The following is a 15,421-nucleotide window of genomic DNA, read 5'->3' as shown; positions in this document are numbered from 1 at the left end:
GTGTATTTGCTGTTTACTTTGATGATGTAGGAGGAATGCGTTGGACGGAAGTGTGTGGTGCGCAGTTGAATCGGGTCCGAGTGACAACATACAACATTGATGAGGTGTGTTATGTTTCTTTAAATCGTATGGAAAATGTATCACACGCTTTTGTTTTCTGAAAGTGTATTTGTCTTTTAATTCACTTATTTTAAATGTCTTAAATCAGCTCACTTTGTTTTACCATTACGACAGAGAACGAGTCGATGAGATCTCGCAGTCTGAGCAAATAACAGGCAGACGGACAGACTGACTGCTGATTGAGCCGAGACATGAAGATGCTGTCTGAGAGGGTCCTCAGTCTGGACTAAAAACAGAGGAAGCGTCCCTGAGCCATGGATTCACCGGAAAGGTAATTTTGCCTACGTAATATCGCATTTCTTTTTCGAATGTTTCGGTTCCGACGGTGTAATATAGTCTCGGGGTTTCCCGCTGGCAGTTCAACGGCAGCTCTTTTCGCATCTTTTGTTATTAATTGTTGGAATCTTCATCACTACATCCAATCTCTTGTGCCGAGAAGGGATCGGATGGTTGTGATTTTGCAGTTTTAGAAAATAATGTAGTTGCTGGCCCACAAGTGCATGGAATTACACGATGACCCATCGTTTACAGGATGCAGCGGCAGATCTTATGTGTATAAATGTACTAACTGGAGCCAACAGTAGGGAGGATAGTGATGGGTCGGAAGCAGCTGACTCTGCAGCTGGACTCCACTGCTTAGAACCAACTACATGCGGATGGATCACACTTTAATTTTTCACAGTCTAATGCAAAATACTTGGTCTGCCTCGTGTCATTGGATCTAACACCCCTGTGTTGCCCGTATTGCTGCAACCCGACATCGTGGGGATGGGAGCGCTGCCAGTTTAATCCTCTGAGCCTCACAGAACCCCCCACCCCCCACTCTGTGATAATATGACCCATCGGCTTTGAACAGTGGCATCCCAACATCCTGAAAGGCGTTATTGTTGGGCTGTTGCTGGCACTGCCGCGCGCTCCTTGTAATTGGTGTTTTCCAAGCCCGCGCGTGCGTGACTCACTAAAAGACTGAACCATCTACTTTATTGGCCATTCAAGAATAGATTGAGAGGCCTGTGTGTTTTAATTCCAAGGTGCAGACCTTCATGACTAATTGATTATGAAAACAGGGATTCCCATGCAGCCATGCAGGATGATTTTCCTCTTGCAAAATTAGAACAGTTCACATATCATACCTTTCAGGGGATTTATTCTTTGGTAATGATGATTATAGGGATCGCAAACTGTTGCTGCACAGATAGGTTCCTAATCAAGACCTGTGTGTGATCTCAGGTGCTTCTTTGCTCATATTAAATTTTCTGAATTCCTGTATATGCCCCCTACTTGTCTACAGGTGTGCCTGTTGCACTCTGGGCTGAGGAGGAGAGAAGTTGAGGAGGAGATGGGCTGCACCTCTGCTAAGCAGGTGTCTGCCGTGCCCAACGGTGAGGAGGGCCTGAATAAAGCCTACAGCAATGGGGACCTCTCTGGTCAGTCTATTTATTATATAATTTTCTTATCCTTCTAGTGACTCCTATTTTCAATGCAATATTGGGTTAAATGTGAAACTGTCCACATCCACGTTGGAGAGAGAGTTTAGCATTTACTGAACTGAAACGACTAGAACTCTCTTTTTTTCGAGGTTTTTTCGACAATGGCTGCAAACCCAACATAGGACCTTCTGAAGGTAAAAAAGGGGAATATTCTGCAGTGGCCGAATCAGTTACCTGATCTCAGTCTGCTTGAGCTACAGTTCACCTGCTGAATATTGAAGCACATGCAAAGACAAAGACAGCTGCAGTAAAGGCCTGACAAAGCATCACTAAGGCTTCTTTCTTGATGTCCATGGGTTCCAGAGTCCAGACAGTAATTTTTCTGTGAAGGATTGTCAATAAAGTATTACAAATAGGTATTTTATTTATGGTTCTGTTAATCTCTCCCACTACATTAAAGCCCCTGAAAATGAGAATTCTACATACTGAAGAACTCTTATTCATACACTGTTCCTCCAAACAGAGTGGATACCTTTATATTAAAGCTGTGTGCCTGTACTTGAAGCCCTGTTCTTTAAGTAATTGTTATTTGTTTAGGTAAACAAATGAAACTACTGTTTTGTCAGCATTTGAAATGGTATATTTTTTCACAATGAGGGTAGGGCTGCACCAAATTCATCAATTAATGTGCTAATAACAATGTGATACGTGTTAAACATTTACAAATTCTAGTTTGGTTTTACAGAGTCTGAAACCTTAAATCTAATCTAACTTTTGTCAAATCTACAGTTATGTAGACCTGTTCAGACCTGATATTATCTTATGTCTGGATGATCAGATCACAAGTGGGCAGAGCTCAGAACATGTGTTTACATGTAACATCGAAATATGTCCCCACAATTCAGTTAAGATTTGGAGCTCTCTGCATTGGGGCTTCTCAAACCCATGTCTACATGTTACAGGGTTATGTTGCGATTTTGAGGCAGTCTCAGAAATAGCTGAGGTATGCGCTGCCCTTGGTTGTGTTGGTGCCATTGTTGGTCCTTTAGCTTTGCTCTGCTGTGGAATAGACAGACATCAAAGTGGGCAAAGATTTTCTTTGAGGTGGGGTCAAACTAAGTGTAAAAAAAAAATTAAGATTATCCAGTGTACCTGTTGTCTGTGCTTTTTACCTGTTTTTTGCTATTTAAGGTTTTTGGAACGCTGTCCTCTTAGTTTTGAATTGTTGAAATGTTGTCGGCCCTGCTGGCTCAAGTTAACTTTCACTTAATCAGCTTTTAATGAACATGTGTCATCTCCAGAGCTTATATATGGTTCGATTTTTGGAATCTGTGTTTAAAAATCTGCAATGGGCTTAAAGCACTGCAGATGGATACCACACTTACTGGAAAGGGGAAGTGCGGAAAAATTACGTGAATACGTTCAAATTGGCAGTCTGAAGTAACACAAATCCTTTTTTTTTTCTGTTGTTTTTTGTTTTGTTCAGGTTTTGTGATCTTTTTTCAGGGGTGCATGGACACAAATCAAATGCATGTTGCTAGATTAGCTATATATCCGATATGTGGATACGCAACATGAATAAGAATGCTCATATTGAATTCCATGGGTTTTTTTTTTCTTATATGGTAGCGCATATAATTCTCATCAATCTGAAACACTACTGCAGCACTCATAGCAGTAGCTGCTTAAACAGCAAAGGCAACCCACCTACATACAATATGCTTATAGTTGTGACTGTGAACTGTCAAATCTGACCTGAACAGGATAGGTATTGAACACTGTGCCTGGTAATGTGTACATAGTCAAGTGTCCCTGACCACTTCTGAATGTGATCAGAGAGCTGACCAGTGTGCATCCTCAATCCATTCAGAGTGTGTTTACATCTGCTTTTACAGCTGTCAACCTGTGATCAGATCAGCCAGGATACATGCTAGCGCCAGGTCTGAACAAAGCCAAATTCTCGTATCAAACGAGCTGGAACCAGTGATTGTTTAGCATTTTAAATGTTTACCAACTGCTTCTACTCTATTCATTTGTCATAATGGTTGTAGATACATTTTTTCTTAGGATTTGTTTTGTTTATTCTGCTTCAGCTCTTTATCAATGCACCCATGCACTTTATTTGGAACATTATACTAATATTTAATTGGGCCTTAGCCTTTCTTTTAGATTTGGCCACATTGCCAATTTCCTGCTCTACCACATCCCACATATTGTGTCCTGTTGGAATAAGCCATCAGAAAATGGTAAACTCTTCCATAATTTGAATTAAAGTACTTAAACAAGCTTTGGCTTTATTGAAATGTAATGAAGGACTCAAAGTCTCAAAATAAATGTTTTCCACACCATCACAGAGACAGCAGCAGGCTGGACAGGTGCTCATGCTGTTGACTCTTAATACTTATTTTACCATCTTCACCTCAGCAGAAATGGGGATTGTTCAGAGCAGGCTACGGTTTTCCATCATCAGCTGTTTGGTTTAGTTGAGCCTTAGCCCACTGCAGCCTCTGCTTTCCATTTTTAGTAATGCTGTTGTCGCCCATAAGCCTCACAGCTACATGTTGTCAGTCTGCTTTGTATTGTAGCCTTTCTGTACAGTCCAACCAGCCTGGCTATTGCCTCAATAATAACTCATTTTCATATGTGGAACTGCTGTATTTCTGTATTTCTTTCCATTAAACTCTTCATGCTGTTGTGGTGGAAATCCCTGGAGATCAGTATTGTCATAAACACAGACCAGCCCATCTGGCACTGTCACTGTCCAAGTCACTGAGATCCCTTTTTTTTAAAAAATTTTTTTTATACAATTGAACTGAAGCTCCTGACATGTATCTGAATGAGTACATGTGTCACACTGCTGCCAAGTGATTGGTTGTTTGAAAAGCAAGTGCATAGGTGTTCCTGATAAGCTGCTCGGCGTGTTTTTTTTTTTTTTTTTGTATGTATCATTGTTGATGTTAATGTCCCTACAGATACAGTTAAATACAAAATCATCCCATATCCAACATTAATCTGACAATATTATTATATTATCTGCATTTTTACTTCTTCTTTTCTAAAAGCATGGGAGTGGGGTGATGCAGGGGACTGTACATGTGTGAGGTTGAATGATGGAGAAACTGAAAAAAGGAGAATGAGGCTGTCCACTCATGTGTTTTGCTGCCTGCCAACCATTGTTGAGAGAGGATTTAGTCTGGAGCGTGAGAATTCGAGCACATAATTACTTTGCCAAGTGCTCAATTGTGAGAACTGTTAACCTCAGAGGACTGTGCTGATCAGGGCGGCAGTGAGTGGCCCGTCCTCGATCTGCCCGTCGCTGCTGTCGTGAGTTAATAAGAGGAGATGTGCTCCTCTCTGCTTCTCTGTCTCCCACTCTGTCACAGATGAGTACAAGATGAAAGGAGTGGAGAAAGTCAAGTATATCAGTGGAGAAGAGGCAGGGGTGGATGGCCATGAAGGCACAGTGTGTATTTCTTTTTCTTTTTGTTCTACTTTGTATTCTCTTTAATGGAATATTTATCATATTTATTGGCATTAACTATTGGCCAATTTATTGGCATATTTAATCCGATTTTATACTTGGAATATTGATTAATCAACATAACAGTTTGAATAGATATGCTAATGAAATTAGATTTAAAAAAATCTTAATAAAACCTGAAAGAAATAAGTCACAGAAATGTAAACATAGATATATAGAATAGATATACGAATCAAATTTAGTTTAAAAATGTATTTTTCATCAACATCTTCTTATTTAGTCTTTCATTTTTGAATGCCATATTTCTTTATTGTAGTGGACTTTATTTTCAAATGTCACATTTACAAAACTCAATTGCAGACAAGATGGGAAGTTTTCTAACATACAACTGAAAATTGTGTCTGTCAGACACAAGTCCAAAGGAAAGATCTTCAGTGTCCCCACCCACCAACTTTATTATATCAAAAAATACCAACAAATTAAAAAATTTGATGCTAACAACACACTTTTAAAAACTTGGGATAGAGCCATGTTTACCATTGTATTCCATCACCGTTCCTTCTTTTCCCTTTTTCATGTCTGAACTGAGGATACCAGTTGCAGTTTTCAGAGGAACTTTAGTCCATTTTTTTCTAAATACAAGTTTTCAACGGCTCAATGGTCCATGGCTGTTGTTTTTACGCTCCATGATGCTCCATACACAATAGGAGACAGATATGGACTGCAGGCAGGCAAGTCAAGCACACACACTGTGTTTATGAAGCCACACTATAGTTACTCATGCAGAACGAGGTCTGGCATTGTCCTGCTGAAATAACCACTTACCTCCTAGGAAAAGATGTCTTCTTGATGGCAGCATATGTCTTTCTAAAATTCCAATACACGCCTCTATATCATTGGTACCTTCACACATAAACCATGACAGGAGCTGGATTTTGCAGCTTTCTCTGATAGCAGCTGAACCAAGGATTCATCTGAACACCTCTTTGTATAATACAGTTTCAGGTTACATTTATGCATGCACTGCATGGACTGTGTCAAGTGGCAGTGGTTTTACAAGGTAATTCTAAGCCCATGAGGCTGTATTGACCATGGAGATATGACAGTGGCTCATACAGTGTAGCATCAGGGCTCAAAGGGCATGCTCGTCCGCAATTGTTTTTGTTTTTGTCCTTCATGCACTGATATTTCCCCAAACTCCCTGAATTTCTTTCATAATATTAAGGACTGTAAATTCTTAAAAGCCACAGTCCATTGTAATCTTTTATCGAGAAATGTTTTTTTGGGAATTTACTGTTGATTCCTTGTCAGATTTCTGCACAAACTGGTGAGCCAATCCTTGCTTGGAAAGACTAAGCTTTTGATGGATACTCCTTTTATATCCAATCAAAACACCCTTACCACCATCAATTTAATAAGGTGATTGTAGAATCTTCCAGAACACCGTCACTTGTACATTCCACAAACTATCCTGTCTATGTTTGCCTCTATCCCAACTTTTTGTGAGGGTCTTTGGTATTAAATTCTAGGTTTGTTTGCTGTTCTGAAATAATAGAATCAGTCATTGAACACACTGAAAATAATTTCTCTGAGCTTGTGTCTGTTAAATAAAGTTTCAAACATACAATATTTGCAGATTTAAGTTTTTATTCTTAATTGCATTTTGGAAAAATATATTGTTTTCCCATGAGCAAAATAATTACACAAAAAACAGTTAAACTTCAAAATTCAGCATCTCATTTACTATTATGAATTTATACTCTAATATTCCATTTATGAAGAAATGTGACACATGAATACCAGAAGATAATGGTTTCCAGGAGTGATGATTGTGCAGGTTTGCTCACGTGTGTGTGTTGCCTTTGCAGGAGAAGAGTGCACTCCTTGGTAAAGCACAACACACAGAGGAATCAGGATCAAACGAAAAGATTCTGTAAGTGTCACTGACTGATGTTGCTTCTATTATCACAGCATCATTAACCAGCTTTATCACAGGTTGTACTGTAAGGCTTTAAACACCTGCTTTATCTTTCGCCCAGGAGCATCCACTCCTCAGAGAGCCAGCAAGAATTCTTTCGGATGTTGGATGAGAAGATTGAAATGGTAAATTACGTGAAACCATGATTTAAGTGTCACTTTTCTGTGCAAACAGATCCTGCTAAATGACAAAATAGAGGTTAATCTTATCACTGCAACAAATCTGTAGTTAGTGAGGACACACATAGAATGATACCGCAAAATATACTCAATCTATCATGTCCAGTGTCCAAGTGATATTGTACGAGACAAGTGCCAATTTAGCCCTCTCAAGAAAACATGGAAGACATTTAGATGACAATTACCCTCTATCTCCTTAACAAAACTCTGTGGATCAGAATGCAAAATCTAGGAGTGAGGCCATTAAGACTGGAGTAAATTGAGAGAATTAGGTGTGATTTATGAGACTCAGTAGTTTGCCCAGTAATAAAAACATGAAGTGTTTCTTGGCCATCAACGGATCACCACCTTGTGGTGAGTTGGATCCGTTGTGGTGGGGGGACTGCTGGACAGACCTGGTAACCCCAAATGAGTAGTGAGGGTGAACTGGGGTACGTCATTAACTTGCACCTCTGGGAGAATTTTTTTCACATACCGGGGAGGTTGGGGACATGGAATCTGAATGGACCATGTTTAGAACCTACATTGCAATGGCAGCTTCCAAGAGTTCTGCCCTGAAGGTTGCTGGTGCCTGTCATGGCGGTAGCCGGAGGACCTGTTGGTGGACGCCAGCAGTGAGGGAAGCCGTTAAGCTGAAGAAGGAGGCCTTTCATGCTTGGCTGTCCCAGGGGGTCACCTGAAGCAGCTGACGGGTACCAAATGGCTAAAAGGGCTGCAGCATTGGAGATTCCTGAAGCTAAAACTTGGGTGTGGGAGGAATTTGGGGAGGCCATGGAGAAGGACTTTCGGTCGGCCTCAAGGATGATCTGGCAAACCATTAGACGACTCAGAAAGTGACAGCAAGGGCCTTCCCAGGTTACGCTTCACCTGGATGCAGAACTGCTGACCTGAACTGAGTATATTGTCGGGCGGTGGAAGGAGCACTTTGAGGGATCTCCTCAATCCAGCTTGTCCGGAGTGTGAGGACTTGGGGGAAGACTTGTTCATCACCTTGGCGGAAGTCACTGAGGTTGTTAAAAAGTCAGGGGTGGACGAGATTCGCCCTGAGATGCTATAGGCTCTGGACATGATGGGACTGTCTAGGCTGACACACCTCTGCAATGTGCAGTGTGGTTACATGAGTGTCATCGGATAGGATTAACGGCTAAATTACAATAAGCTTGATTTATTCAGTTCATATAGACATCTTAGTCTGACAAAAAAATGGATCGGATCGGGTTACTCGCGATCGAATTAAAGGGGAACTAAAGGGGTATTTTTAAACCTAGACCTTATTTCTGGCATGAATTACGTTCATCTATTCTACAATGCAGCCTCTAAATAAGGCATAAGTCTGTTTTTATTTCACCAACACTTTAACACGAATGAATAAATGAACGCGTACTATTGCACAAAGACAGATAATGCCTTATTTAGAGGCTGCATCGTCTAAGCCCCGTTCACTCCGTTATATGGATCTCGAGGAATCCAAATATCTTCCGAAGAACACCGACTTTCACCAAACTGTTCTCGGTGTGTAGATGAATGTATTTATTGCCAGAAATAAGGTCTAGGTTTAAAAATACCAGAGTTCCCCTTTAAGACCCCGAGATACCTTGATCCAAATGTACACTGAACGTGCATGTAGATGACAGTGGATCGGATCGAGCGTTCTGCGCATGCTAGAGATTTTTTCCTGTGATCGTCACCTGGAAGTCGAAGGAGATGATATTACTGTTTTTGTCGCCGCCATCAGAAAGAAACAAACAACACGATGGAGAATGCGCTGTTGTACATCGCGTTTGTGCCATAACCATGCTCACCACAAACTAAATGTAGAGGATTTTAGAACATTTTGATATGTGAGACGACTGTTTACTTTTGGCTTTTAATTTCCTTTGTCAAATATAAAAGGACACCATTCTCATTTGCTTTTGTTTGTAAGAATTCCCAGTGCAACATTGCTTATTTCCGAGGTGCAGGAAGGGGGAAAATGTAAAAAACCCCACTAACAATTGTAGTTCATAGAACAATTTTGTTTGTTTAATCAGTGCTTTTTGGCTTGCAGCTTTCGTCACGATCCCAATAAATACATCCATCCACCCATTTTCTATACCGGCTTAATCCCCTTCAGGGTTAGCTGAGTCTAACCCAGCTGCCACTGGACCAGAGGTGAAGTACATCCTGGAGACAGGTCACCAGCCTATCACAGAGATGCATCAAGTTTAACCAATCATTGTCCCAGGTTTGAAAGAGATGTGTTGAGTCTAAGGACAGGATGCTGCCCTTTACAGCAACAACTTTACTGATTCACCACTCACACTCTGGTTGTGTATCATACGTTGTCCTCCTTTTAACCAATCCAGTCTTTTTTCTTGGCATCTGATTCTGAATTGCAGATATTTCATCAAAACGTTGTATTAACTTTGTATGACTGAACCATGAGGCAATTCAATATTACTGCTAAGCAGTTCTTAGTATCATGTTACACTTTAGTGATGGTGTGTGTTGTGTCCAGGGCCGGGACTACTGCTCAGAAGAGGAGGATATGACATAGCCCCGTGGTCGTGGATCCAACAGTCCTAGTGTGAGAGGAACTGTCTTTGAAGCATTTACAGATGGAACTTAGTATGTGACATCATGTTCAGGGAGACTCCATCTTGTTTTGACTGTCCCCTTTATGTACACGCCTGAGAAGAATGGATTTCTGACTTGAAACAAGCACCTTTTTCCCCCTCCAACCTGTTTGTCTGATCAACTCCGAGAGATTATAAGTGAAAACAATTACAAGTTTTCCAAAGGAAGGAATGATTTAGGGTTACTTCCTGAATGAAGCCATCAAAGGATGACTGAGAATTAAATACTTTCTTTCCTACTGGAAAAACTCCCAAAACGCAAGTATAAACAGCAGAGAATTATTGTAGACATTTGAAACACATGAACTGCTGTCTGTAGATAATTCTTGCAGCAGTAGAAACTAGTTCTCTTGTGGACACTGACTTATAATAAGCAGAACATCTTTGCATCATTTGGAAGATTTCATCCTTGAATGCCTCCCTGACAAGTCATCGGGTTGGAAATCTCTTGCATTCCAAGATACAGTATGAAACCTCTTTTCTACAGTATGTGGCCCACTACAGTGCGTCTGTCCATGTCTGTTTCTGTTAAGATTTGTGGTATTTACGTTGAATAAGGCTCAGGGTTAAAGTGTTGTAATCTCTGTCTCATGTAATCAAGTCCTTCCTCTCATTAAGACACTGTTGCACCATGAGCGATACACATGCACTCACGCACTGGGGTTAATGATGATCCCGGTTTCTGCTCCATGTAACCGTACAAGGTGGACACTGCAATGCCACAAAATGACTGATTATGCATTTCATTCACCAGTGTTATTGTTGTGTTCTGTTTCTATGTTGAATTTTTGTTTTTTTTTAGAAAAATTAAAATTGTTTTCAGTAATTTATCCCACTAATTTACACTGTTGTGTTGTTTTAAATACAACTGACACCACCGACTGGAAGGTAACAGGCTGTTGATCAACCTGCAAGATTTAAAAAGAAAAGAAAAAAACCCCACCTCTATGCTCACTGTTTACAGTTATTAAAGCTGTAGTTTTATTCTAAATCAATTCCCTATTACAGTGTTAATGACTGGTAGTACACATAAAACTTGGACTTGAGGTAATTGAAACCATTAAAATGGGTGATGAGATCATTATTGGACATTTTAAAATCCTGTTAGGAAAAAAAAGTTTAACAGAAACATTGGGATGTCTCATTCAATTCATATCCAATTAAGAGGACACAACTACTTTGATAAAAATGGATCTGTAAGTGTTGCAATATTGCCACAGACATCCACTTCAGAGTCAGCATGCTAGTAATAACATCATAAAAGTTCCATTAGTGGCCTGGACATTTGATTTCTCTTGTAGATTTTATTTTGGTGGCACGCCCTGTCCTCACAGAAGAGCTGTCCTGGGAAAGGAGCCTGTCAATACCCGATGCAAATTGCTGCATGATGTGAAACATGTGAAACCACGGCAGATACATGAAACCTGCATGCTGGTTGCGTATTGCTGTTATACACTTAACTGTGCCAAAAGGTAAGCATTTCAACAGCAAAACCTAGTTAAGATTAACAGAAATATGAGATCATGTTTGTGACTTTTTCTTTGTGTAATGACCAAAGCGGGTTTATTATGTGTCAGAGGGTGTTCAGATGAGGCAGAGCAGAATTCTACGTGTTCTGAGGAACTCTTAAATACAAATACTGAAGAAATGTTAATAGGAGGTAAACCTACACAGCTGTGGCTACTTACTGGGTAGATCAGATCCAAACAGTAACTTAATTTGATTCCAAAAACAACCCCAATTCCCAAAAAGGTTGGGACACTGTAAAAGGTGAATACATCCTGCATGCAATGATTTGCAAGTCTCGTAAACAAATATGTATTCAAAGCAGAACAAAGAAAACTTATCAGATGTTGAAATTGAGACAATTTCCCTTTTTCATGAAAAAAATATTAGCATCATCTTGAATTTGAAGGCTTAAAAAGTGGTACAAAAAAGAAACACCTGGAGAAAAATGTAGGAACTAATTCGATGAATACTGAGGTCGATACCACAACTGCGTATTAAAAAGAGCACCCAAGAGAGGTAGAGTCTCTCAGAAATAGAGATGTTCAGATAGTCAGCAAACTGCAAAAAACTGTTCACAAACTGGAGTAATTTCAGAATTATGTGACTCTACTTCATAAACTACAGTACATAATATTCTCAATAAAAATTCAGAGATTCTGGAGACGTGTCTGTGGAAAAGGAATACAACCGAAAATGAATGCCTCTGATCTTCAGGTGTCAGACACAACATTAAAAGCAAACAGTCAAACATATACATCACCATTTATTTTTTCCTGTGCTAGGATTTAATAATATTTAGGCTATGAAAGTTCTTGTATGTGAAACCAAAGTGAAAGTTCAACAGAATAGTAAATAATACAAGCAGGAAATTAAGTTTGACTGAAGCTAGCTCACACCACACCTGCTTAACTTTAACTATTATTCTAGAAATAATAGTGTGTTCCGTTTTCACTGAAAAATCTTAATTTTTTTATCCCTGGTGGAGGATTTCAACCGGAAAACCTTAGATTTCTTCAGTAAATGGTTCAGTGAGCTTTCATTTGTCATGTCTGATAGAAGTCCTTTTACAATAAAGCACCTCTGTTTTTATTTTAAATGAAAAATACATCAAAACTGACATTTGAGTTTTAATTTATGGTATTTCTTACTAACCACAGTAAAGTGGTTTTTGCTGCTATTTGTTACTCATTTAGTATTATTTAAATAAATATCTTAATCTACTGAACACTATAAGTTATACTTTTTTCCCCTTTACTTTCTGTATCAACCTGAGTTGGTTAAAGTTGGGCCTTGCTTGGTCCTGCCCCATTCAAGTGTTTTGATGAAGGCATATTATCACACACAACATGGGGATTTTGTCAACACATTGCTGATTACACTAAAGGCATGCATGATCAGCTTTATAAGTGCACACACAACACAACAACAAATTTCTCAAGCATGGAAGATTTAAGAATTTTAAGATTTGAAATAAAAAAAGGGTTCAGGCCCTCCCAGGTGAAGTGAATGTCTCACAAAAAATTCAGCAGACTCGCAAACACAAAAAAAAGAGAAAAATTAAGTTCTCCAGTTTTTTCTTGTGAATTTCTGGATCATTTGACCTCGCGTTTATTCTCAGATATCTGGTCTGCGGAAAAAACATCTGCTGTCGCCTGATGACTCAGCCTCAGAGGGCAGTGACTGATGGATCTGTGTCGACGGCAGATTGCTGCAAAATATGTCCGGGCCAAGAAGGCACATGAATGCAAATGCATTAAAAAAAAATTTAAAACTGTAGAAAACAGCTAAATCAAACTACAATCAGTGGTCTCGGAATAGCATTTGAACAAATACGTTCTGTTCGTCTGAGCTGTTCACCTTCAAAAAAGTAAATCACACTCACCACTCAAGTCAATCCTGATCAAGCTCTAAACATGAACCAGACATATTCCTGTGCCAAAATCTTGTCCTTGCAGAGTTCACATTTTTATATGCAGTTATGTTTATAACACTTTTCTGCTCAAATCCTCTGAACTGCACTTCAGTGTTGGATGTAGCTTGTGGTTATTATGTCATACTGTTATATAGAATCTTCACACTGTACGCACATCTTTGTGGTGGTTAAAATGGTGGCTCACACAGACAGTTTGACCAACTGATTCTCATCCTTTCTGCCCTACAATGTGTTATCATTCTCAAACTCTGCCACTCAGTGCTGCTGCCTTCTCTTCCTGTGCTGCCGACGCCCCACATCCTGAATGGGGCCTGCAGGTGGGTCCGGTGTCACCAGCCCATCTGTCATCCTCTGATAGACCAGGGTTGAGTCGGATGTCACGGCACACAAAAGCATAGGCAAGCCCCTGTCCAACACGCAGCGTACACTGCAACAGCAGAGAGGGGAAAAGCGTGAGTTGCCAGAAATGAAGGTGAAGCAACCTTTCGGGAAAGTGTCTGATCACCTTCTGTGGCTCAGAGGTTGATGAACGGGAAGGGGAAGGACAGTGTGAACAGGTACTCCTTCCTTCTCCCTCGCCTCCAGCAGAACCATTTGCAGTTCAGGATTCTTGACACATGACACATCTTTCCACCGACGCACTGCAGTGAACAAGGGATGTAGTGCGAGAGTGGTAAAATAAAAATATTTCCTGCATGCATAAAGTACTGTGCAAAGGTGGTTTTGAACAATAATTTTCCAGACTTTCGGAAGGTCTTTCAACGGTTTCATTTCAACATTTTTTCACTAATTTTCAGTCCAGTCCTCATACTTGACTAGTTTGCATATCTCAGCAAGGTGTGCTTTGTGTTTAAAAAAATGTACAAAACTAGACAAGTGAGGGACAAAAGAAGTAGCTACAGTTGATAAACAGTATCTGAAAGGGATGTCCTGAAGAAATAGAAAAGACTTGGCACAGAACATAAAAGTTTATGGCTCATTGGGAATCATCTTGCCATTTTTGGAACTTTTCACAGCTACGACAAGGGAAATGACAACAAATTATGTGTATTTGCTACAGGCTGCTAGTAACAAAATGTCTAAAGATAGTATTTAAAATGGGTCCTTTGCTAAGTTGTAAAATACAAGGAATTAGGGACGACTCAAGACTTTGGTACAGTACATGTACTTTACATTCTTGTGTGACATACTTTACTAATTTTATTAACTTGTGTGCAAGCAGGTTAATACTGATTCACCTTTTTTCCTAGTTCAGAACATGTTTTGCATATGCACTCATAAACCTTAACCAAGTATGTCAGAAAGCTCTTTTTAACCCTCATACACATTTAACATGAACATTATTAAAGATAATGGCAAATATAAGTAGATATCTAGCATTTCGTTAAACGACCCCGACTCTACATGACCCAACAAAAATCACTCAGACTGGCTCCTTTTAAATCTTCTCCAACTCACCCTCATAAAGGTCCATGTATACTAGAAAAGCTGCGTGTAACTGCGCACTGTCCCCAACCTCCAACTCCTTCATCTGTTGGTACTAACACAAAAAGAAACGTTGGTAACTGCAGGAGAATTATACCAGAGCTCAGACTGAATCGTCCTGAGGTCCCAGCCTCACCATCGGATGCTGCAGGATCCAGTTTCCACCTGGAGGTTTCTCACACGCTTCTGTTCGCTCCGACGCTGCCGACATTTTTCATTCAACGAGTCAGCCACATAACCCAACAGGGACGACTCACAGCACTCAAGATGTTCCGGTTGTGTACAGGTTTGCCGGCGTGCAACATTATAGGTTGTCCGGGTGGGAACACTGTAGTTTCTGCTTTTACGCGCATCTTGACAGAGAAGAAGCCATCAGCAGCCTAACAGACTTAAATGAGGGCAACAATCTATTCCATCTATCTTATTCAGTTCTCCCCTTTACATTTTAACATAAAGAAAAATGCGTATAATTAGGCATAATGTTTATTACAAAATAAAGTGTTCAAGTGGAATATGAATAAAAAAGGATAACTTCAAAATCAGTTCAACTTTTGAACTTATGCCATAACTTATCAGCCTCTCTTGTTTCTCTCTCTCTCTCTCTGTGTGTGTGTGTGTTTTATCATGAGTGTGTGAGTCCACCTCTCGCCCTCAGTTAACCACTTGCTTGAGCTTACAGACAGATTGCTCT

At 40.0% G+C, this 15,421-nt stretch overlaps 2 protein-coding genes across 3 annotated transcripts; one reads left to right on the top strand and one right to left on the bottom strand.

Annotated features, from left to right (window-relative positions):
- The first annotated feature begins 18 nt into the window (after positions 1-18).
- LOC140268385 (uncharacterized protein C1orf21 homolog) lies at positions 19-10,633 on the top strand. 2 transcript variants are annotated; one of them, XM_072363211.1, is made up of 7 exons: positions 19-104; positions 235-391; positions 1,412-1,547; positions 4,934-5,013; positions 6,900-6,964; positions 7,071-7,134; positions 9,686-10,633. In XM_072363211.1, the coding sequence occupies exons 3-7, from the start codon at positions 1,460-1,462 to the stop codon at positions 9,722-9,724; spliced, it is 336 nt and encodes a 111-aa protein (XP_072219312.1). In that variant the 5' UTR covers positions 19-104; positions 235-391; positions 1,412-1,459; the 3' UTR covers positions 9,725-10,633. The 2 variants fall into 2 exon arrangements, with proteins under 2 accessions (XP_072219312.1, XP_072219313.1); XM_072363212.1 differs by lacking the exon at positions 19-104 and having other exon boundaries at positions 159-391.
- Positions 10,634-12,257: 1,624 nt separating this feature from the next.
- tsen15 (TSEN15 tRNA splicing endonuclease subunit) lies at positions 12,258-15,000 on the bottom strand. The gene is made up of 4 exons (XM_072363210.1): positions 14,867-15,000; positions 14,704-14,785; positions 13,751-13,886; positions 12,258-13,672 (listed from the first exon to the last, which is right to left on the bottom strand). The coding sequence occupies exons 1-4, from the start codon at positions 14,939-14,941 to the stop codon at positions 13,501-13,503; spliced, it is 465 nt and encodes a 154-aa protein (XP_072219311.1). The 5' UTR covers positions 14,942-15,000; the 3' UTR covers positions 12,258-13,500.
- Positions 15,001-15,421: the final 421 nt, after the last annotated feature.

The sequence above is a fragment of the Leuresthes tenuis genome, unplaced genomic scaffold, assembly GCF_036924035.1.
Source record: "Leuresthes tenuis unplaced genomic scaffold, fLeuTen1.0.hap1 SCAF_14, whole genome shotgun sequence".
Classification (NCBI taxonomy): Eukaryota; Metazoa; Chordata; class Actinopteri; order Atheriniformes; family Atherinopsidae; genus Leuresthes; species Leuresthes tenuis.
This window is presented reverse-complemented; position numbering and strand designations above follow the sequence as displayed.

What these genes read in the sequence shown, in the direction of transcription:
- tsen15 (XM_072363210.1), bottom strand. Translation starts at nt 14,941, where the DNA reads ATGTCGGCAGCGTCGGAGCGAACAGAAGCGTGTGAGAAACCTCCAGGT. An exon ending in GGATCCTGCAGCATCCGATG is followed by an intron (nt 14,786 to 14,866) that starts GTGAGGCTGGGA and finishes TTTTTGTGTTAG; the next exon opens with TACCAACAGATGAAGGAGTT. An exon ending in ATACATGGACCTTTATGAGG is followed by an intron (nt 13,887 to 14,703) that starts GTGAGTTGGAGA and finishes TGTTCACTGCAG; the next exon opens with TGCGTCGGTGGAAAGATGTG.
- LOC140268385 (XM_072363211.1), top strand. Translation starts at nt 1,460, where the DNA reads ATGGGCTGCACCTCTGCTAAGCAGGTGTCTGCCGTGCCCAACGGTGAG. An exon ending in CAGCAATGGGGACCTCTCTG is followed by an intron (nt 1,548 to 4,933) that starts GTCAGTCTATTT and finishes ACTCTGTCACAG; the next exon opens with ATGAGTACAAGATGAAAGGA. An exon ending in TGGATGGCCATGAAGGCACA is followed by an intron (nt 5,014 to 6,899) that starts GTGTGTATTTCT and finishes TTGCCTTTGCAG; the next exon opens with GAGAAGAGTGCACTCCTTGG.